At 38.8% G+C, this 21,195-nt stretch overlaps 3 protein-coding genes across 3 annotated transcripts; all 3 read left to right on the forward strand.

The window, feature by feature from the left end:
* The first annotated feature begins 4,273 nt into the window (after positions 1-4,273).
* Positions 4,274-6,253, forward strand: cxcr3.2 (chemokine (C-X-C motif) receptor 3, tandem duplicate 2). Its single transcript, XM_085472707.1, has 2 exons — positions 4,274-4,413; positions 4,596-6,253. Exons 1-2 carry the CDS (start codon positions 4,390-4,392, stop codon positions 5,676-5,678), a joined length of 1,107 nt encoding a protein of 368 aa, XP_085328833.1. The 5' UTR covers positions 4,274-4,389; the 3' UTR covers positions 5,679-6,253.
* A 6,173-nt stretch (positions 6,254-12,426) lies between these two features.
* On the forward strand, positions 12,427-13,648 carry LOC146698900 (C-X-C chemokine receptor type 3-like). The gene is made up of 2 exons (XM_085472708.1): positions 12,427-12,600; positions 12,896-13,648. Exons 1-2 carry the CDS (start codon positions 12,493-12,495, stop codon positions 13,646-13,648), a joined length of 861 nt encoding a protein of 286 aa, XP_085328834.1. The 5' UTR covers positions 12,427-12,492.
* Positions 13,649-17,565: 3,917 nt separating this feature from the next.
* LOC146698901 (C-X-C chemokine receptor type 3-like) lies at positions 17,566-20,828 on the forward strand. The gene is made up of 3 exons (XM_085471771.1): positions 17,566-17,690; positions 18,349-18,702; positions 19,047-20,828. Exons 2-3 carry the CDS (start codon positions 18,352-18,354, stop codon positions 19,794-19,796), a joined length of 1,101 nt encoding a protein of 366 aa, XP_085327897.1. The 5' UTR covers positions 17,566-17,690; positions 18,349-18,351; the 3' UTR covers positions 19,797-20,828.
* The last annotated feature ends 367 nt before the right edge of the window (positions 20,829-21,195 follow it).

Consider the following 21,195-nt stretch of genomic DNA (forward strand, 5'->3'; position numbering starts at 1 on the left):
GGTTACAGTTGGTCCAAGAAGAAATTCTAAAAATAGTAACAGTAACAGACTAAACTCCAAACAATACATTGTGTTACAGATTTTACACATTTGGGAAATAGCACTAATATATACAGATCACTCAGTTATAAATATCAAGAATTAACAGAGGTGATTATAAATAAATATCAACAAAATTGACAAGAATATTCCAGAGTAAAAAAGAGCGTGTGTAAAAAGGGTGTAACTATTGCAGCATTTACAGTGTATTAGATGGAGGAGTTGTACAGGGAGATGGCCACGGGCAGGAATGATTTCCTGTGTCATTCAGTGGTGCATTTGGTAATCTCAGTCTCTCACTGAACGTGCTCCTGTAACTAGCCAGTACTTCATGGAGTGGGTGGGAGGTATTATTCATGATTGTCCTTATCTTGGACAACATCTGCCTCTCAGACACCACCCTGACAGAGTCCAGCTCCATCCCCACAACATTACTGGCCTTGTGGATCAGTTTATTTAGTCTGTGGGCATCTGTGACCCTCAACCTGCTGTCCCAGCATGCAACAGCATAGAAGATAGCACTGACCACAACAGAGATACGACAAGATAACATTAATTAGTAGGGATAGTGAAAATGTCTGTTTACGTTTGTTAGCCACTTGGCTATAGTAAACAGTAGACACTGATGTAGCTTACTGAATCTTTTGGATTGTGTTCAGCACAATATTAAGGTGCATTAGTCATCGTCAGTTATTGATTTGTTCCAATAACAGTAAAATATGTTATTGTACAATCTTTAATATATTGAATGTGTGATTGAGGGGTGTGGGGTGGGGCGGGGTGGAGGGTGCGGGGGGCGGGGTGGGCGGGTGCCAGAGGGGGTGTTCCAGGGCACCAAACAGGCTAAGACCGCCACTGCCCATCAGTGTGGTGTTCAGTGAACATAGTAGCTTAGAATACCTTTAGGACTAAAGAGTTGATACTGAAATACAGGAAAAGCTTGACTCAAACCAAGCGTCATTTTGTATTGACTGTGGAGAGCTTGTGAGTTCCTCAGTGAGACTCCACTTTCTGCTGTTATAACATAATTCACATCAGTGTGGTAGGCATGCTGCTCTGTGGCAGAAAAAAATGGTGCTGCAAGCACTGGTGGAGAAAAAACCAGCGGTTGCTATCTGTCAACCCTAGAGAACATTGCCACCTCAGACCACAAAACATCATCAGGGGACTGCTCTCTTTCCAGTTAGGGACTTATTCTTCGTCTAAAACATGCACCTCTAGATTGTGACACCCTTTCTTTCCAAAAGCTATCTGTGTTCTGAACACTTGCATCCACCAATAAATAAATGTGCCGATAACTGACTCATGCTGCAACTTTTTTATTTCAATAAAGCTACAAAATGCAAGTGTAAAATGTCACATTAATAAAACACTAGGGTTGAGTTTTTGTTCACATTGGGTAACATAAGAAAAAGTCTGAATTTAAACATGGGAGCATAGTGTTTGAGGGGCTGTCAGAAGACACAAAAACATGTATGATGTTACACAATAGCTTAATTTTCCAGGAGACCTTCGGTTGAGACAGATGTAACCACAACAGTATTCAGTTCCTCTCAAACGAACTGCTTTTCAAAAATAACACTTGTACCGTGAGGGGATATGGCTCACTCAGACTATCCAGCCTCTGTCTAGTTTATGACTCATTTTTTAACTGAATTTTTCAATTTGCATTTGAATGTTCTTGAACCTCACTATGCAATTATCTACTGCTTAAACATACCTTTTTTTTATGTGTTCACCTTAGTTTCAAACTTGTGGACTGACTGTCTTTTGGTGTCATTGGTGCCCAAACCTCATAAACTTTTAAAGTTTTTTAAAGTCTGCATAGAGACATCGTCTGCAGGAAATCCTATCTACCACATTTCAAGCAAACGATATATTCTGATGTCATCCTCTTAAACCTATGTTTAATTTAACCACAAAGATAAACGCAAATAATGTCATATCCTGTCTTCTTTAAAGCCTGCACAATCATAAAGCCTTCAGTATCTCTTTCACCAGCCTTCATCAGCTTGTATCCTGTTTTTATAAAAGTTCAGAAGGTAAGTCTTGTTTGCTCTATTTATACATATATATATATATAATATTTTAGTGAGTTGACATGGCTCACTCAGTTAATCCAGCTTTAGTAGTTTTAACTGAGTGACTTTAATTAAGTCGCCCACTGCTTGCTAACACGCTTTTTAAAAATTTTTCATCTTACCTCAATTTAAAATTTAAAATCTTTTAGTATTTAGTACACTAATTTAGTAAAACAGTTTTAGCATTTACTTTTAATTCACTTCCGAGAGCCTTTGAAGTACCTCTAACATTGCTTCTGCACACAGCTTATATCCTGTTGTCATCCTTTAAACCAGGGGTGGGGGAACTCGAGGCCTTAATGGCCAGTGTCCTGCAGGTTTCAGATGTGTCCTTGATCCAACACAGCTGATTGTAATGGCTAAATTACTTCAACATGTCTTGAAGTTCTCCAGACTTCTGGTAATGAACTAATCATTTGATTCAGGTGTGTTGATCCAGGGTGATATCTAAAACCTGCAGTACGCCGCCCTTGAGTAATATGTAATGCATGTTTATAGAGAGATCTTTTGTTTTCAGTGAGGGATGTTTTTTTTTTTCCCCCCCAGAAATCTTTTATGTATTTTTTCATTGCCTCCCTACAGGTTTACATTTTGCCAGGAATGTCATTGCTAAAATAAAAGAAAAAAAAAAGACCACAATTATTAATCTCACTGAGGAAAACACTAAATGGATTTAACCTCTATAATCTAGCATGAAAATACTGAAAATACCACAAAGCTAATAAACTTTGTTTTATGCAAGAACGCACTCTTGGCTGAAAACCTGAAGGTTGACATAGCTCACTTCCAGGTGCAAAGTTCCAGGAAGACAGCTCTCTGTTTTTCTTGCTTATTTTTTTATTATAGAAAACTGCATGTGGCACCATGGTGAAGTGGTTCACACATACTGGTGGTGGTCAGAGGGCCCGGTGGCGCCAGTGTCCGGCAGCCTCGCCTCTGTCAATGCGCCCCAGGGCAGCTGTGGCTACAATGTAGCTTGCCATCACCAGTGTGTGAATGGGTGAATGACTGAATGTAGTGTAAAGCGCTTTGGGGTCCTTAAGGACTTGAAAAAGCGCTATACAAATGCAGGCCATTTACCATTTGCCTGACATGCAAAACCTGCTCAGTATGTGCCTAGATAAATGGTAGTGCATCAGGAAGGTTATTTGCCATAAAAAAAAACCTCTGCCATATCAAATATCACATATGCAGACCCACTTTTTGTGATGAATCTTTCAGAAATAAGGGAGCAGCTGAAAGTCAGATCTGTTTTACAGGGAACTTCAGTGGCACACAGTTTGGAGCCAGGTGGTCCGAGTTTGACGACAGAAAGAATTTTCACAAATGAGTGACTCATTAGCTCTAAGCCATTGCAACACAGCTGCACTTGCAACATTTACTTGAGGCACACTGTCAAGTTTAACGCAAGATTATCTGTCAAGATAAGAACCTTAACCTTCATAAACCTCACTGGTTGCTAAATGTAAAAATGCACTTAGAGGTAACCATGCATAAGTCAACAAATATAGAAACTGTAACTAAGACATCAACTCTGATATTTCATGAGCGAAATCCAAAGTCACCAATGTTTGAAATCACTTAATAAATCTTGTAATGCAGTCCTGCTGAGCTCTAAACTGTTTTATATTTTCACATTCTATAAATTGACAAAAACAGGAAAAAAAATACTCCTGAAGAAACAAACAAACAAGTTCCTACATTGTAGGTTGAGTGAAATGCTTGATATGTCAAAGCAAGTTGAACTTGCAGCAGTGGCGAGTGTAAAATTTGTGCCAACAAAGCACTTTCACTTCTCCTTAGTTGTGGAGGATTTCTTTGCAAAAACAACTTTCTGCTTTTTAAAACCTGACAACTTACAGTTTTTTACTTTATGATGTGTAATCAATTTGTGTTTTCAAAGAGGATGCATTTTCTTCTAAGTTTTCTTGCAATGGAATATTTTTCATTTTTCCGCACAGTAGTCATGCTCTGTCTGTCTGGCTGACGCTTACAACTAGGTGGAGACACAGATTAAAAATATGTGTAAAAAATTTCCTGAAACAGTCATCAATTCCCACTTTAGCTATGTTTTCATCTGTCTAAAACTGAAAAAAAAAAACAATCAGTTCCTGAAATTCTTACTTCTTCTTTCTGATCCTCTGTCATCTGGCTAAGGCAAGATGTGAAAAGGGATGTTTGGCAAACGTGTTTATGAGAACAGTACTCTCATCTCCCTTGGAAGGTTTTAGGTCTTCTGCTGGCTCGCCGTCCAATCCCAGATTCAGCCATGTCAACCACAGACAATATCTGGGTGAGTGGATATTTTTAAAATTTAGTTATTAATTTAAATTAGTTATTTAGTTGTTATGCATAATTGTTCATTAGGAAACACAAAGTGTTACCTGAACCTTATCCAAAAGCAAGTCTTTTTTTTTTTTAATTACCCAGACATTGAAAGACATTGATGAGTTCTGTATCTCTGTCTTCTCACAGGACTATGATTATTATGGAAATACGACAGAAGCTGTTGCAGCCCCGTGCTTAGAGGAAGACATCTATGGTTTTGCAGAAAAGTACTCCCCTGTAGTATACAGCCTGGTGTTCGTCTTAGCAGTTGTTGGCAACGTGCTGGTGCTGTGTGTGATCAGACGCTACAGAATCTCTCAGAGTAGTGGAGCTTGTGCCTTTTCCTTAACAGACACCTTCCTCCTTCACCTGGCCATTTCAGACCTTCTTCTGGCCTTCACTCTGCCCCTGTTTGCAGTGCAATGGGCTCACCACTGGATGTTCGGCCTGGCTGTTTGTAAGATCTCTGGTGCTCTCTTCTCCCTAAACCGGTACAGTGGCATCCTCTTCCTGGCCTGCATCAGCTTTGACAGATACCTGGCAATCGTTCATGCCATCAGCTCAAGTTGGAAACGAAGCACATGCCATGCTCAGTTTGCATGTGCCATCATCTGGGCAGTCTGTCTGGGCTTGAGTGGAATTGACATTTACTTTAAACAAGTGGTGATGATAGACCTTGTCGGTCAGCAGAGGGGGCCCGTGTGCCAGGTGTGGTTCACTGAAAACACTTTACAGTGGCAGGTGGGGCTGAAGTTTGTCAGTGTAGTGCTGGGCTTTGGGGTTCCCCTCCTAGTTATGCTCTACTGCTACATCCGGATCTTCAGGTCTCTGTGCAATGCCTCTCGCCGCCAAAAGCGCAAGTCTCTCCGCCTCATCATCTCCTTAGTGTCTGTATTTGTAATCTGTTGGGCTCCATACACCTGCTTCCAGCTGGCAGATAGTCTGCTAAGGCTGGGTGTGTTAAGTGCATCCTGTGAGCTTGGCTATGTGCTTGACGTTGGAACTCTGATCACTGAAAGTCTGGGGCTGTCACACTGTGCCCTCAATCCTCTGCTGTACGGCTTTGTAGGAGTGAAATTCAGGCGGGAGCTAGTCAGAATGTGTAAGGGGCTACTGGGACAGAGGAGCTGGCTGGCAATGGAAGGGTGGCGAGAGCGAAGGCTTAGAAAAGCCACGGGATCGTTCAGTTCTGCAGAGAGTGAAAACACCTCGTATTCTGTCATGGTGTGATTTTAGTCAGAGATACATAAAGAGAAAGGAAGATGAAAATATATTTTTGTGGTTTGGGGTGTGAAGCTTGTATAGTAAAGTGAGGTGAAAACTGAAATAAAATGTTCTCAAAAATATTTGCTACATGTTATTGGTGCTTTTTTGGAAGTGTGCAGTTTGTATTCTTTTGATTTCTTTTGTGTGTGACACGAGCCATGGAGTAAAACGATTGCAAAATGCTGATGTTGTCACAAAATATTTCTTGCTAACTTACTGTGAAAATTTTTGATTTCCACATTTCTAAAAAGCTTGATCAGCAGTATTGGGTAACGTTTACGTAAGTACTCAGAGTCAGATCTCATGTATTTATTCCCAGTAGATTGTAAATTTTTAAAAGATTTTAAATCTGTATATGTTATAATTTATGTTGTAACATGTATAAATCAATCATCCTATTTGTGTCCTTTAAAATGTTTTGTGTTGCAAAAGATGAAATGGCTATAGTGCTTCTTAAATTTTCTATGTATCATTGAAACGCAACCTTTATTTTGACCGATACTGAATATTTTTGTATTAAATGTTTTAAAGAAAATGATTATTCAGTTGTCTTTTATGTATTTTTTCATTGCCTCCCTACAGGTTTACATTTTGCCAGGAATGTCATTGCTAAAAAAAAAAAGAAAAAAAAAAGAGCACAATTATTAATCTCACTGAGGAAAACACTAAATGGATTTAACCTCTATACTCTAACATGAAAATACTGAAAATACCACAAAGCTAATAAACTTTGTTTTATGCAAGAACGCACTCTTGGCTGGAAACCTGAAGGTTGACATAGCTCACTTCCAGGTGCAAAGTTCCAGGAAGACAGCTCTCTGTTTTTCTTGTTTATTTTTTTATTATAGAAAACTGCATGTGGCACCATGGTGAAGTGGTTCACACATTTGCCTGACATGCAAAACCTGCTCAGTATGTGCCCAGATAAATGGTAGTGCATCAGGAAGGTTATTTGCCATAAAAAAAACTCTGCCATATCACATATGCAGACCCACTTTTTGTGATGAATCTTTCAGAAATAAGGGAGCAGCTGAAAGTCAGATCTGTTTTACAGGGAACTTCAGTGGCACACAGTTTGGAGCCAGGTGGTCCGAGTTTGACGACAGAAAGAATTTTCACAAATGAGTGACTCATTAGCTCTAAGCCATTGCAACACAGCTGCACTTGCAACATTTACTTGAGGCACACTGTCAAGTTTAACGCAAGATTATCTGTCAAGATTAGAACCTTAACCTTCATAAACCTCACTGGTTGCTAAATGTAAAAATGCACTTAGAGGTAACCGTGCATAAGTCAACAAATATAGAAACTGTAACTAAGACATCAACTTTGATATTTCATGAGCGAAATCCAAAGAGCCGTTATTAGACCCAACATTTGTTTTTATAAGAAGCAAAAGTACCAAAAGGTTTGGAAGCTCATTATGTTTGATAACATCATTAATTAAAAAACCTATTTATGTCAAAAGTATTCATGTAGTTGAGGTTTAAATGTGGACAGATCTGACCTTAAAGTAGCTTACTGCAATGAAAATACTTTGAAGTAAATAAAAATTGGACAAAAAAACAAAAACATTAGAATCTACTTGAGAATTACACATTTCAAAGTCAGCAAACTTTATAGTGGTATTTAGTATACTGTCTTTATGTCTATTATTTGAAGTTAATTTAAATACTTAAAAAATAAGAGCTGAGTTGTGAGACCTGCTTGTTTCTACGAAGACAGGTGGGCTCATATTACATTACATTGATCAACTGAAATGAAACACAACACATGAGTGCTACATTAAGTTTAACTGTATGTTTACAATAGATGTCAGACATGTCAGACAATGTCTAATGTAAAATAATACAATAGAAAAAACACATGTAAAGTCTGATTACATGTAAGAGGATTGCCCTCTGGTGGAATCTGATTAAAAGACAGTGTAGATTAAAATAATTTGCCTGGAGATTCAATAATATAAACAGTGGTGATTATAGAGTCTTATGGAGACTGCCCTGAACACTTCTGATTTTATAGAACCTTTGATAATTACTTCACAAAGAATAAATAGAAAACCTGTGAGACTGTTTTATAGATTATGAATGCCTATATTCTACCTAATCCTGCCTCACAGTGCCATCATCAACACATTCTGTTGGGTTTATCAAGAACTCACTTGTGTCATAGGACACACAATGTGATGTCAAAATTATAAAAATTGCATATGGTTGTAGGGATGAGCAATTAATGTCCCATGGGGCTACATGAGAAAATGGGGCTGCTATGAAGAGCTGCTTGAGTAAGCTGAACTCTGTTCTGCGCATTATTAAGTTTATCCTTTATAAGTTTATTCGTGTGGCCTTGCACAGCAGTTATGTAACACTTGGGGAAAATCAATTGCTGAGCCCTGTTGGCACTGCAGAAGTTACATTTTTACGTTTATATTTTACAGGCAATTATTGTATTTCTTGGATTATAAGGCGCACTTAAAATCCTTTAATTTTCTCGAAAATGACAGCGCACCTTATAATCTGGTGCGCCTTATATGAATTAATTCTGGTTAACGTGTTATCCGTGGATATCTGCATTTTAGCATTCCTCTTTCAGATGCTGCCTTTAGTAGTCACCACAGCAGAACATTTCCCTCCAGCTCACCCTGTCCTCTGCATCCTCCTCCGTCACACCAGGCCTCTGCATGTCCTTCTCACTACATCTATGAACCCCACATTTCTCTTTTCCTCCTGCCTGACAGCTCCATATTCACCATTGTTTGTCTAATACATCCACTGTCCTCCCCCTTTGTGGACCTTAGTTTGCCCACTGGTGTGCAGTCATGTTGGAACAGGAAGGGGCCATCTCCAAATTATTCCCAGAAGGTTGGGAGCAGGAAATTGTCAAAATGTCTTTGGATGCTGAATTATTAAGATTTCCTTTCACTCGACTTAAGTGGCTGAGCCCTGAAAAACAGCTCCACACCATAATCCTCCCTTTACCTAACTTTACACTTGGCACAACACAATCAGACAAGTACCACTGTCCTGGCAACCGCCAAATACATCCATTGGATTGCCAGGTGGAGAAGCGTGATTTATGATTCCAGAAAAGACATCCCCACTGCTCTAGAGTCCAGCGGTGGTGTGCTTTACTGTACTTTGCGTTCACTTTGCCTATGCTGAGTGTGTGAAGAGTTTTTAAAAAAAATTAATTATAAGAATTTTGTAGCAAGAAAAATCTAAGGGTGTTTTTTTTAAGAAGTTTTCTAGGAAAAAGGGTGTAGCCATGGGTAGGATCAACATCCTCAGGAAATCCTGTTATTTTCAAAAGCAGTCTGGATGTTTACATATTAACAAATCCAACTTAATACACTTGGGTTACCACATAAGACAGATGGAGACATGTAGCATTCCTATTCAAACGATCACTTTCAGTCAGAAATCTCTGTAACTGTAACATTAAATTCTGTACCAATGACTTCCTGACTATGTTGTTTTCTGCTGACTCTGAGTTTGGTATTTATATTTCTTAATTTCTTGTTTTAGTATGTTAGGTCCATGTCCTCTTTCCATGTCACTGACATCTATCTTTGTGTGGACCTCCGCTCTTTTCTACAGTGTCTTTTTTCATGCCACTCTTCCATAAAAGCCAGATTTGTAGAGTGCATGAACAGAGTGCTCCCGCCATGAATAATTGTCCTGTGAACAGATTCTCCCACTGCTCAGGTGGATCTCTGCAGCTCCTCCACAGTCACCATGCTTCTTGACTTGTTCTCTTCGCCCTCCTGGCTGCCAAATTAGGTTGACAACCATGTGTCGGCAGGTTTGGAGATGTGTCACACTCTTCTTCAGATTAATAAAACAGTACTCAGTAAAATTTGGGATATGTTTCCATAACCTAACTCTGTTTTAAACTTTTCCACAACTTCATCTCTGTCCTGTCTGGTGCTTTCCTTGATCTTCACGATGCTGTTTGTTCACCAGTGATCTCTAACAAACCTCTGAGGGCTTCAAAGAGCAGCTGTACTTAAGCTGACATTAAAGTTCACACAAGTGGACTCTTATTTACTAATTACATGACTTCTGAAGGCAATTGGTAGCACTGGATTTTATTAAGGGATATCGGAATAAAGGGGGTATAAATAGTTTTTTAAGAAGCTGCTTACTCACCATTTCTTCTGCTTTCCATGTTTTCCTTGCTTGTTTGTTTGTTTGTTTCTCACTTTGAAACTCACTAGAATTGTACAAACTCTGTTTTTGCCTTGTATGCTGTATTTACATTGACATGTCTGCACAGGATTCAATTTATCGCTGTTTACCTTTACTTCAGCTCCTACATTGGTCTTTGACTGTGAACTTAATGTAATTAGGTTTACTTAAACAGCATCTTGCACCCCACTTGAAAAGGGATTGAGTGGAGTCAGGATTCTGCTTCAGTTTTAGGTTTGTCAGTCCTGACCCGCCTCCCCATCTCACAATTTTACAATATCAACAGCTCCCTCTAGTGTTAGCGGCTCTTATTGTAGTGCTTTGTCAGTTTTGTGCCCCTCAGTTTGCCAGGTACAGGTTGTTAGAAAGAAGCAACACTGAAGTGGGTTAACAATAAAGACATAGGTCTCAGAGACTGAGCCTGTATAGAGCCCTCTCTTTTTTCAGATTATCTTTAGTGTTTTTAGTTGAAGCTGTTGCAGCAAGATCTTTTCAGTGAAGCAGTGAAGTTGTTTTTGACTTTAAGTTAAGTTTGATTAAGATTAAGTTTGACTGTGCTCCAGTATTTCCGGTTGAATCCAGATCCTTGGCTGAACATGCAGAACAGGGTCATTGTATTTAATGGGACGATAGCAACATCCTCTGAGCATTAAGACACTCATAGGAAGACGAGGGGATAGCACAATATTTTATCTATAAAAATTAATTTAGTCTTTAAGATTGAAAGTAAAATCCTCGTCTAGGGGTCCTTTTGAAAGTATTATAAAATCAAGGCTATAGCCTCGTGTGGGAGAAAACCTGTTTTGGTTTTGTTTGGTTTTTTGTTTTCAAAAACAGCCTGGATGTCTAAACGGGAACAAACTTAACTTAGTTAACCTGGTTCGACACATAACTGGATGAATATAGCATTCCTACTCAAGGAACGGCTTTCAGTCAGTCAGAATTCTCTGTAAAAGCACCTGAAGCATGAAGTTTTTAACTGCTGTTCAAGTTAACTACTTAACTTGAACATTAAAAATTCTTCTGCAGCCCCCACCTCCTCCTTTGTTTTACTTCATCAATTTCTACTATGGATTTTGAGTTATGTTTTTCATTATGTTCATCTGTAGATATTGTCAAAGGTTTGTGTTTTATGCTTGTGTTTTCTTTTCTTGGTAAATTTAACATTATTTTCACCACAAAGATGATGACAAATCATTTTTCTGCCAACTCATGTCATCTTACCTCTATTACAACACTTTCCAGAAATCAGAAATATTATAACCTGCCAACAAATGCAGGTGTGAGCCCGAAATAGACAAAATTATTTTTGTCCTATCACGTTCAACTACTGATGCACTAGGAAGTACAGAAAACAACAAAATAAACGGTGCTTCTTGCAGATTATCTCTAATACAAGCATACTTTGTATGTGTGGATGTTAATGTTTTTCTCTTCATGTCCATTTACATGCTATTTATTACAGCCATCCTCAGATAACAAGGGAGTTGCAAGTTTCTATGTTTGCTTGAGGCTCCCTGTCAAGCTTAATGGAAGAGTAATTGCCAAAAACCACTGATTGCTAAAATGTAAAAACACACAGCTGGGAAATAATGAACAGAAAGTTTTGGAAACACCGGGTTAATCTTGTGTTTAATAACTGCATTATTTTTATCTAAAACATTGATGTAGTGCCATGGTCCTTGGTCTTTGACCCAGTGTTTCGAGTTTGTTTTTCTTTGTCCTTAGTTAAGAGTAGTCTTATTTAAGATTTCCTGTGTTTTCCCAGGCTAATTCCTCTCTCCTTTTTTATTTCATGTGTTTTTAAGCTCTCGGATTTCCTCAGTACTTGGTTGGTTTTACTTCTGTCTCCCATGCTCTGCTCTAGTCCTGCTGCCAAACAACTGCATATTACATAAAGAAAACAAAGGATAACACAATGGAGAGCTGAAACTAAAATAAAATAAAGCTTCACTTTCTGTTTTGGACCTTGTTAGAAATTCCAGAATTTTGTGTCACTATGGCAATTTCTGACATAAAATAATGAATTACATGAATGACAAATAACAAATATTAATAATTGGCAATGAAGTGGCAATTTTGAGAAGAAGTTAAAGTGGTTATAACTCTTTCTGTGCCTGAGGGGCTTTAAGCTACCAATCTGCAAATGGGGTGTGTCTGTGTTAGGGGTTTCCTATGGGGAGATTTCAGCGAACTGGCTTCACTTTCTCATATACAGCTTCTGAGGCACTGATGTATTTTTGTTTGTTCTGTTTTTGTCTCCACAGTATATGGACATGGCACAGCTGCATGTGGATACTGGCGGAATCTTAAAGGAGTCGGATGACTATTTGGAATATGGCAGGAACAACACCCGTGATTATGATTACGATGCAGCAAATACAGTGAATAACACTACAGTGTTTACAGTGTTTAACAGCACAGTGGATAATGTTCCTGTGGAAAGAGGCAGTGAGGCAGTGTGGGTCCCTGCTCTGTATGCTGTAGTGTTTTTTGTTGGAATCCTGGGAAATATTATTCTCCTGAGAGTTCTGGTTCAAAAAAGGAGACAGTGGAGCCTATCGGACACCTTTATTCTCCATCTGAGTTTTATGGACATCCTCCTCCTGTTAATGCTGCCCTTCTGGGCTGCACAGACAACTCAGCTTTGTGACTGGTTCTTTGGCACTTTCAGCCATATGTTTGGGGTTGTTTTCAAGGTAAAAACCAGATGTTATGTGAAACAGAGACTGAAAGTGAAAACAAGACATTTTCAGTGAAGCTGTGAGAAAGCTGAACAGAGTCATTGTATTCAACAGTATGATAGTGACATCCACTGAGTATGAACAGAGTCATTGTACTCAATAGACAGTGAGTATTTAACATTTTCAAAGAGAACACGCTTAGAACAGCAGTTTAGAGTAGGACAGAAGTGAAGGGAAGAAATGAAGTGTAATTTTTATAGATGTTAGAGGTTTGTGTCTTACACTAAAAGTTCTCCCTGTCTTCTTCTAGCTCAACTACTACTGTGGGATCTTTCTGCTGGTTTGCATCAGTCTTCAAAACTACCTCTCTGTCATCCGTGACATCCAGTTATATTCCCATGGGAGGCACTGGTTAGTTCACATCAGCTGCCTGTTAGTCTGGCTTATCTCTGTCCTCCTCACTGCACCTGACTGGATTTTCCTGGTGGGTAAAAATAATTACACAGAAGTTAATACTTGTGTTAATATCTACCCTCAATCTGGAACTGACTGGCAGTTGTGGTCACGCCTGCTCCACCACATATTTGGCTTGGTGCTACCTGGACTCATGTTGATGATCTTTTGCTCACATATGCTACGGCGGCAGTGCAGCTGTAATGGCCTCCCAATCCCGAGAAATGTCACCATCATCCTGTCTCTGGTGGTCGTATTCTGTCTGTGTTGGATGCCGTACAACTTCATACTTGTTTTGGACACTCTCCAGAACAGACTTCGGGATCCTGCTAACGATTCACAGGAAGGTTCTGAAAGTTTATTAAAAACCTTTCTCATGGTCACCTCTGCGTTAGGCTGCCTTCACGCCAGCCTGAGGCCTCTGCTGTATCTCGGCCTGTGTGGAAACTTCAGGCAACACTTACTGGCCATGCTGAGATGTAGTAAAACTGAACCAAAAGGCTCACTCTGGGATCTTGGTGTAGACCAGAGACAGCAGCCTGATCACGGTCAGGATCAACAGGAAGAGCTGGAACGGATGATGGCTGTAGAGAATCTGTTAGCTTGTTGAAGATGAACAGACATAAATACCCTCTTGTGACTCAGATGTGAGCAAAATATTGTTACACTCCTGACTATGGATTGACAATTAATGAATTAACACTTTAATGGCCACACCAAGAAAAACCATTGAAACTGTTTTTCTTTGTATTTTTTATTCCTTTGACCAAGAATAACAATAATTCAAACTGAATTTAAATAGACGCCTCTCCCAAATGGTTACCTCTAATCAACATAATCGATGTAACACATACTCACCCTATCTATGTTTTCATCTTCTTTTACTTTTCCTTTCAGCTGGGTCGCCAGAGCAGATTATCTGCTTTCATTTTCACCTATCCTCAGCATCCATCACTGTCACACCAACCCTCTTCATCGTCTTTTTCACTATATCCGTAAATCTCTTCTGTGGATTGCTCCTGATTGGCATCTCCACATTCAGCATCCTTTGTCCACTATATCTCCAATCTCTCCTCTGCATATGTCCAAAGCATGTCAGCCATGTCTCTCTAACTTTGTCTACAAACTGTTGAACCTGGGCCATCCCTCTGATGTACTCATTTCTAGTCTTGTTCACTCGAATGAAAATAGGAACATCTCCAGCTCCTTTCCTTTAGTCAGTGCTGCGGAGTAGCCTTCAGACTGAAAGTAAAATCACCATAAAGGAACATTTTGACTTATTTAATTGTTAATTTGTTATTTTAATTTTATTTTTGCTTTTAAGATTTTTGCTTAAAATGTGTGTTTATGTCTAAAACATTTTTTTATAATGTTCCACATGTTCTTTATACAGCTAAAACTTTTACATCAGCAAAAGTGCCATTTATTATTCCCTCATCAACAATATACAGTATTTCCAAACTATGTACATTATTTTCCACCAATTATCCATATAGTTGAATTTTTTTAAGAGTTGGTTTTAAATGTGGCAATTTTAAGAAGTGTTTGAACATGCTAAATGAACTGTGTAAATCTCTGTAGATTGTAAATTTCAATTTTAAAAGATGTAGTGCTTTGTGGATAGTTTTAAAAAAAAACTCTTTAAGAAATTTTGTGAGGAAAAAACTGCAATGAATTTAATTATTTCATTAATTAGCAAAAATGTATTTATCTCTTAAAATTGAAAGTAAAAATCCTCATTTAAGAGTGCTTTGGGATCCACATCGTCTGGAAATCCTGCTATTTCCAAAAGCAGCATGGATACAAACTCGGTGTAATACACTTGAGTCCCCGAATAAAACAGATGGAGTTGTATACCAGTCTTATTTAAAGGACTGCTTTTATTCAGTCACAGTTCTGTGTAACAGAAAGCATTACAACATTAAAACATTCAATTTTGTACCAGTCACTAGGAAACTGTTACTTACTCTGTACTCTACTCTAACTTTGTACTGTCCACTTTCTGCTGTAGCAAAACAAATTTCCCACACGTGGGACTAATAAAGGTTATCTTATCTTATCTTACTCTCATACTGATCAGTTGGCCAAACAATAATCAAGCCTGAAAGTTACAGTGTCTTGAAAAAGTATTCATACTCTTTGAACTTTTCCACATTTTCTCACATTACAATCACAAACCAAAATGTATTTTATTCAGATTTTATCTAATAGACCAACATAAAGTGGTGCAAAATTATGAAGTGGGAGTAAAATGATACATGGTGTTAAACATTTTTTACAAATTTGAAACACGTGGCATGTATTTGTATTCAGTCCCCTGAATCAATACTTTATCAAACCACCTTTACAGCTGCAAGTCTTTTCAGGTATGTCTCTACAGACTATATTTTTTGCTCATTCCTTTTTTCCAAAATAGCTTCAGTTCGGTCAGACTGCATGGAGAGCCTCTGTTAACGGCAATTTTCTAGTCTCACCAGAGATTCACAATAATAATTACATCTGGACCCCTGTTTGAGTCATAATCCTTTTGCAGCCTTGAACAGGTTGAACATCATGTGGCTGCCACCACCATGTTTGATGGTGGGGATGGGGTGCAGTGTTAGTTTTCCACCACACAGCATTTTGCAAGTAGGCATGTCAAGCCTGTCAGTTTAGGTGGATGAGCATGCCTTGGTAGTTTGCAGTTGTGCCACACTCTTTCCATTTTCAGATGAGGCATTAAACATTGCTTTGTGAGATGTTCAGAGTTTGGGAAATGTTTCTATAACCTATCCCTGCTTTAAACTTTTTCATAACTTCATCCCCGTCCTGTCTGGTGCATCCCTTAATCTTCATGATGCTTTTTATTCACTGATGATCACCAACAAATCTCTGAGACCTTCACAGAACACCTGTATTTAAAGTGAGATTAAAGTTCCTACACTCTTTTCATTGATTACAAAACTCCTGAAGGCAAGGATTTTATTAAGCAGTAACAGCATAACGGGGATATGAATGCTTTTTTATACCACTGCTTAGTCACCATTTGTTCTGCTTTCCTTGTTTTTACTTTTTGTTCTTAAATGTTTGTGCTGTTGATGTTGTTGTATAGATGTTTTTAATTATGTTTGTTTACATTCTTTGCCAGGTTTGAGTTTTAGGCTTTATGTTTTATCTTTATGCATGTAATAATAAGGCTCTCTTTTTTCAAATCTAAGAATTTTTTTCACTGCAAAGATAATTAAAGACTAATTTTTCTGTCAAAAGAAGAAAATTGAGCAAACCAGTAGACAGGCTTCAAGTTGCAACTGAAACCTGGAGACCAGTAGACCTCATCAACGAAATTTACCGGCTGTAAGATGTTTTAAATGGCTTGTTTCTAAAGCTCTTTGCGCATCAAGTAAAGTAATTTAATTTAATACTTTTGGTCCTGTGGGTGTATTGTAATATTGGACACAGAATTTCTGATTATAATTAAAAATATTGCTCTGGTCTCGGTGTGTCCCTAAAAAGCCTGAAGAAAGTGTACAAGAGAAGGCCTAAAAAAATCTAAATCAAATGAATATTATCCATGGAATTATATTTGTCATGATTTTTTTTTTTTTTACGCCAGTGAAATTATTTCTGTTCTCGGCCGCAATTTAATTCCTCACGTGTAACTCAGTTTCCGCAGTACCCTGAAGTGGCCATTAAAGTGACCAATCACATTAGGACCCCGTCCTCCTTTGGGCTTCGCGTCCACACAGTCAAAAGTTGTTTTTTCGCGAAAGCAGGATTTCTCGCAGAGAGCTATGCGAAAGCATAAAACTGGCGTAGCGCATGCAAATCAGACAGTCTCCCGTGCGCAATGGCTTCTTTCTGCACGTGGCTGCTGAGTACTAAACGTTAAATTTACACGCAAGGAATTTAATTGCACCCGTGAAATGAAATTATTTGCTTGGTTTATTTGTTTTGGGATAAATATAATTCCATAGAAGGTCTGGAGAGAGAAACAACAGTGAATATCTACAGCCACCTGTAACATATATTTATCATATTGGTACATCAAACAGCTAGACAAATGATACGTGATATGGGAGAAAATCCGCAACGGATATCCATCATGTAATGTATTTTGTTGTTTTACTGTAGCTTTGTGTGACATATAGTGTTGTGGAAAAGTCTTCAACCACATCTCATTTCGTATATTTTGCTGCCAGGGAGCAACAGAATTGTGTTTTTTGAAATGTTCTTATCTCTTAGTTCTCGCATTTTGCAACATATTTCTCTTTGTATCGATCAAAGTTTGTCTTTGAAACTTTTTTCAAAGGAATGCATTTTTTTTTTAAATTCAATTAATCCAAATTTGACAATCTTGATTAAAATTCAATTCCTGGAACGGGTGAAGTCAAGTGGCTGTTAAAACGACTGTGCCCTTGCCCTGCATCCCATCTCACAAAGTCATGTTGTCAACAGCTCCCTCTAGTGTTAGAAGCTCTTTATGTGCGGTTTTGACGGTTTTTTTGCCCTGCATTCTACGTCAACCCAGGCAAAGCGAGAAACATCCGACCAGTACTGATCCTTTAACACTGGTTTACTTGGAGTTGAAGCGGTAGGACATACTGAGGTCCTGCTTTTAGTATCATACGCGCAGAAAGCTTCTCAAACTCTGCAGCTGAAGCTCTTTATGTGAAGTAAGTGCATTTGTTTGCATATATCAGCCCTCCTACAATATGTCTTTTAACATTATGAACATTTTACTGGCAGCCATAGAAGTTACTGATAATTCTGTCTACTTTCTGTTTGCAATAACTGTGTGCGCAAGCTTAGCTGGTTTTGTAGAAGCTTTATTTTAACAACGGTAAAAAGGAAAGCTGGGAGGCAGTTTTATAGATTAAAAATGTGTGTGTGTGTGTGTGTGTGTGTGTGTGTGAGAGAGAGAGAGAGAGAGAGAGAGAGAGTGTGTGAGAGAGTGAGTGACTAAGGAGAACTGTACTTTCTGTCTATGTCAGCCGCACAATTGCTAAATCACAACATGTGAGTTGTTGTATGTTTTGCATTCACTATAAGCTGGGCTTACCAAAGGGAAACGGAGTACTGTACTTTCCTTTTATGTCCACTCCACGATTGCTACATCACACCATATGAGTTGTGATGTGTTTGTGTATGTGTTATAAAGGCTCATCTGGGCTTCCCAAAGGGAAATGTCAGGGAACTGACTTCACTTTTACCCAGAGAGAAAGAAAGAGAAAGGAATCTATTCTGACATAGAGCTTCTGAGGCACTGCAGCACTTTTGTCTTCTCTCTGTGTTTCAACACATGTGTTTTAACTTTTTGTTTTGGTTCAACAGAACATGAATATGAGTACAGATGATCTGGGTGTGTACAGTGGAATTGACTATGACCCTAACATCACCTATGACTATCCAGGGGATGAGTCTTTTGTGAAAAGAGGCAGTGAGGCAGTGTGGGTCCCTGCTCTGTACTCCATAGTGTTTTTTGTTGGAATCCTGGGAAATATTATTCTCCTGACAGTTCTGGTTCAAAAGAGGAGACTGTGGAGCATATCGGACACCTTTATTCTCCACCTGAGTATCGCGGACATCCTCCTCCTGTTAATGCTGCCCTTCTGGGCTGCACAGACAACTGAGCTTTGTGACTGGTTTTGGGGGATTTTCAGCTGGGTCTTTGGGGTCGTTTTCAAGGTAAGGACCAGATGTTGTGTGGAACAGATAGAGACTGAAAGTGAAAGTAATACATTTTCTGTGAAGCTGTGAGAAAGTTGTTTTGGCTTGGATTATATTTGGCTGCACTCTGTCATTTCCAGCTCTTTTGCAGATTCTTGGCAGAACATGCAGAACAGAATCATTATACTCAACAGGATGACACGTGACATCCTCTGAGTACTTAAAACATGTTTAAGATGAGAACAAGATTAGATACAGAGGTTTAGAGTAGGACAGAAGTGAAAGTGAAGAAGTCGAGTGTAATTTTTATAGATGTTAGAGGTTTGTGTCTTACACTAAAAGTTCTCCCTGTCTTCTTCTAGCTCAACTACTACTGTGGGGTCCTTCTGCTGGTTTGCATCAGTCTTCAAAACTATCTGTCATCCATCCGTGGAATCCATTTATTTTCCCACGGGAGGCACTGGTTAGTTCACATCAGCTGCCTGTTAGTCTGGCTTATCTCTGTCCTCCTCACTGCACCTGACTGGATTTTCCTGGTGGGTAAAAATAATTACACAGAAGATAATACTTGTGTTAATATCTACCCTCAATCTGGAACTGACTGGCAGTTGTGGTCACGCCTGCTCCACCACATATTTGGCTTGGTGGTACCTGCATTCATGCTGATGATCTTCTCACATATGCTATGGCGGCAGTGCAGCTCTAATGGGGCCCGAATCCAGAGAAATGTCACCGTCATCCTGTCTCTGGTGGTCGTATTCTGTCTGTGTTGGATGCCGTATAACTTCATACTTGTTTTGGACACTCTCCAGAACAGACTTCAGAAACATCCTAGCAATTCACATGAAAGTTCTGAAAGTTCACTAAAAACCCTTCTCACGGTCACCTCTGCGTTAGGCTGCCTTCACGCCAGCCTGAGGCCTCTGCTGTATCTCGGCCTGTGTGGAAACTTCAGGCAACACTTACTGGCCATGCTGAGATGTAGTAAAACTGAACCAAAAGGCTCACTCTGGGATCTTGGTGTAGGCCAGAGACAGCAGCCTGACCACGGTCAGGATCAACAGCAAGAGCTGAAACAGGTGACGGTTGTAGAGAATCCGTTAGCTTATTGAAGATGAAAAGAGAAATATGCTCTCTTCTGACTCAGATGTGAGCAGCATGTTGTTTCACTCCTGAGAGGATATGAATTCAATCTCATGTCAACGCATGGAGGACTTTATTCTGTGTAACTGACAAGTAGATATTTATCTACAAAAACTACTTTCACATTTCACTATAATGCTAAGGTTTTGGAGATCCATCATGGTGACTCATACTAATCCAAAAGCACAAAATGTAGCTCTTTCTTATTATTTTAAATAAAAATATATAGGTTTTTTTTAATCAATAGTGAAATATCTGTGCTGTTAGTGAACTGATTTTAACACATTTATCATTAAGCTAACGCTGTAATCATTGAAAGTTGATATACTGCAAACTGTTATCTGTGATAGTATTACTGACTTCTTACATTAAACAACACATAAACACTTTTTGTAACTTTATTGCCATAAACATAGTTTCATGTTTCTTTTTATGTCATTGGTGGGCAACTCCAGGCGTCGAGGGCCGGTGTCCTGCAGGTTTTAGATATCATCCAGGGTCAACACACCTGAAATTAATGATTAGTTCATTACCAGGCCTGTGGAGAATTTAGCCATTTAAATCAGCTGTGTTGGATCAAGGACACATCTTAAACCTGCAGGACACCAGCCCCTCGAAGCCTGGAGTTGCCCATCCCTGTGCTCTGTTTTGACTCTGCTTGAAACGGTGAAGATGTCAATTACTTTTTATTCAGCAACATTATTTATTTACATTGTTTTTTTGCACCCAAACACACACAAATACTTTGGAACAGCCTTTTAACTAAAAGTAAACTTAGCATTTAAAACCATATTTACTCATTTAAATGTTAATTTTACATTTTTATCAGATTTTTTTTTGTTTTTGCTGAAGCTTGTACAAGATGTGTGTTTTATATTTAAAACTGCATTGTTTTTATGATGTTACAGATGTGTCAACAAACGTTTTTCACTTTTTTCAAACTGCTAAATTTGTTAATACAGCTCATCAGAATTTAACAATTAAAAAATCACTAACATGCACCATAAACACTTTTTAGATCAGCATCAATGCTTTTTCAATAAGGAGAGATCACTTGTAAGGATTAAGCATGATTTATTGAGATGGAGAAAATAATGTATTTGGTGATTAGAGTCCAATGACTCATCATGGCAGAACCAAATCCCAGTGATTGAGTTTTTAACAGGATCCCCTCAGAGTCTAGACACTGGTGGAGGTGGTGAAGATGAAAACTGAGGGTTGAGTAGAGCTCTGGCTAAGGTGTCTGAGGTGTAGCTGGGGAGGAGGTGAGTTGCATAAAAGAGAGTCTGAAAGGGAGAATGATGGAGTGGACAGATTTAAACCGAAGCAGAGGCTGATTGGCTCAAAGAAGGCGAGTGCGAAGATGAT

Source organism: Copadichromis virginalis, linkage group LG11 (genome assembly GCF_057382275.1).
Source record: "Copadichromis virginalis isolate Kocher_CV1m ecotype Utaka linkage group LG11, C_Virginalis_male_GT1.1, whole genome shotgun sequence".
In the NCBI taxonomy this organism is placed as follows: Eukaryota; Metazoa; Chordata; class Actinopteri; order Cichliformes; family Cichlidae; genus Copadichromis; species Copadichromis virginalis.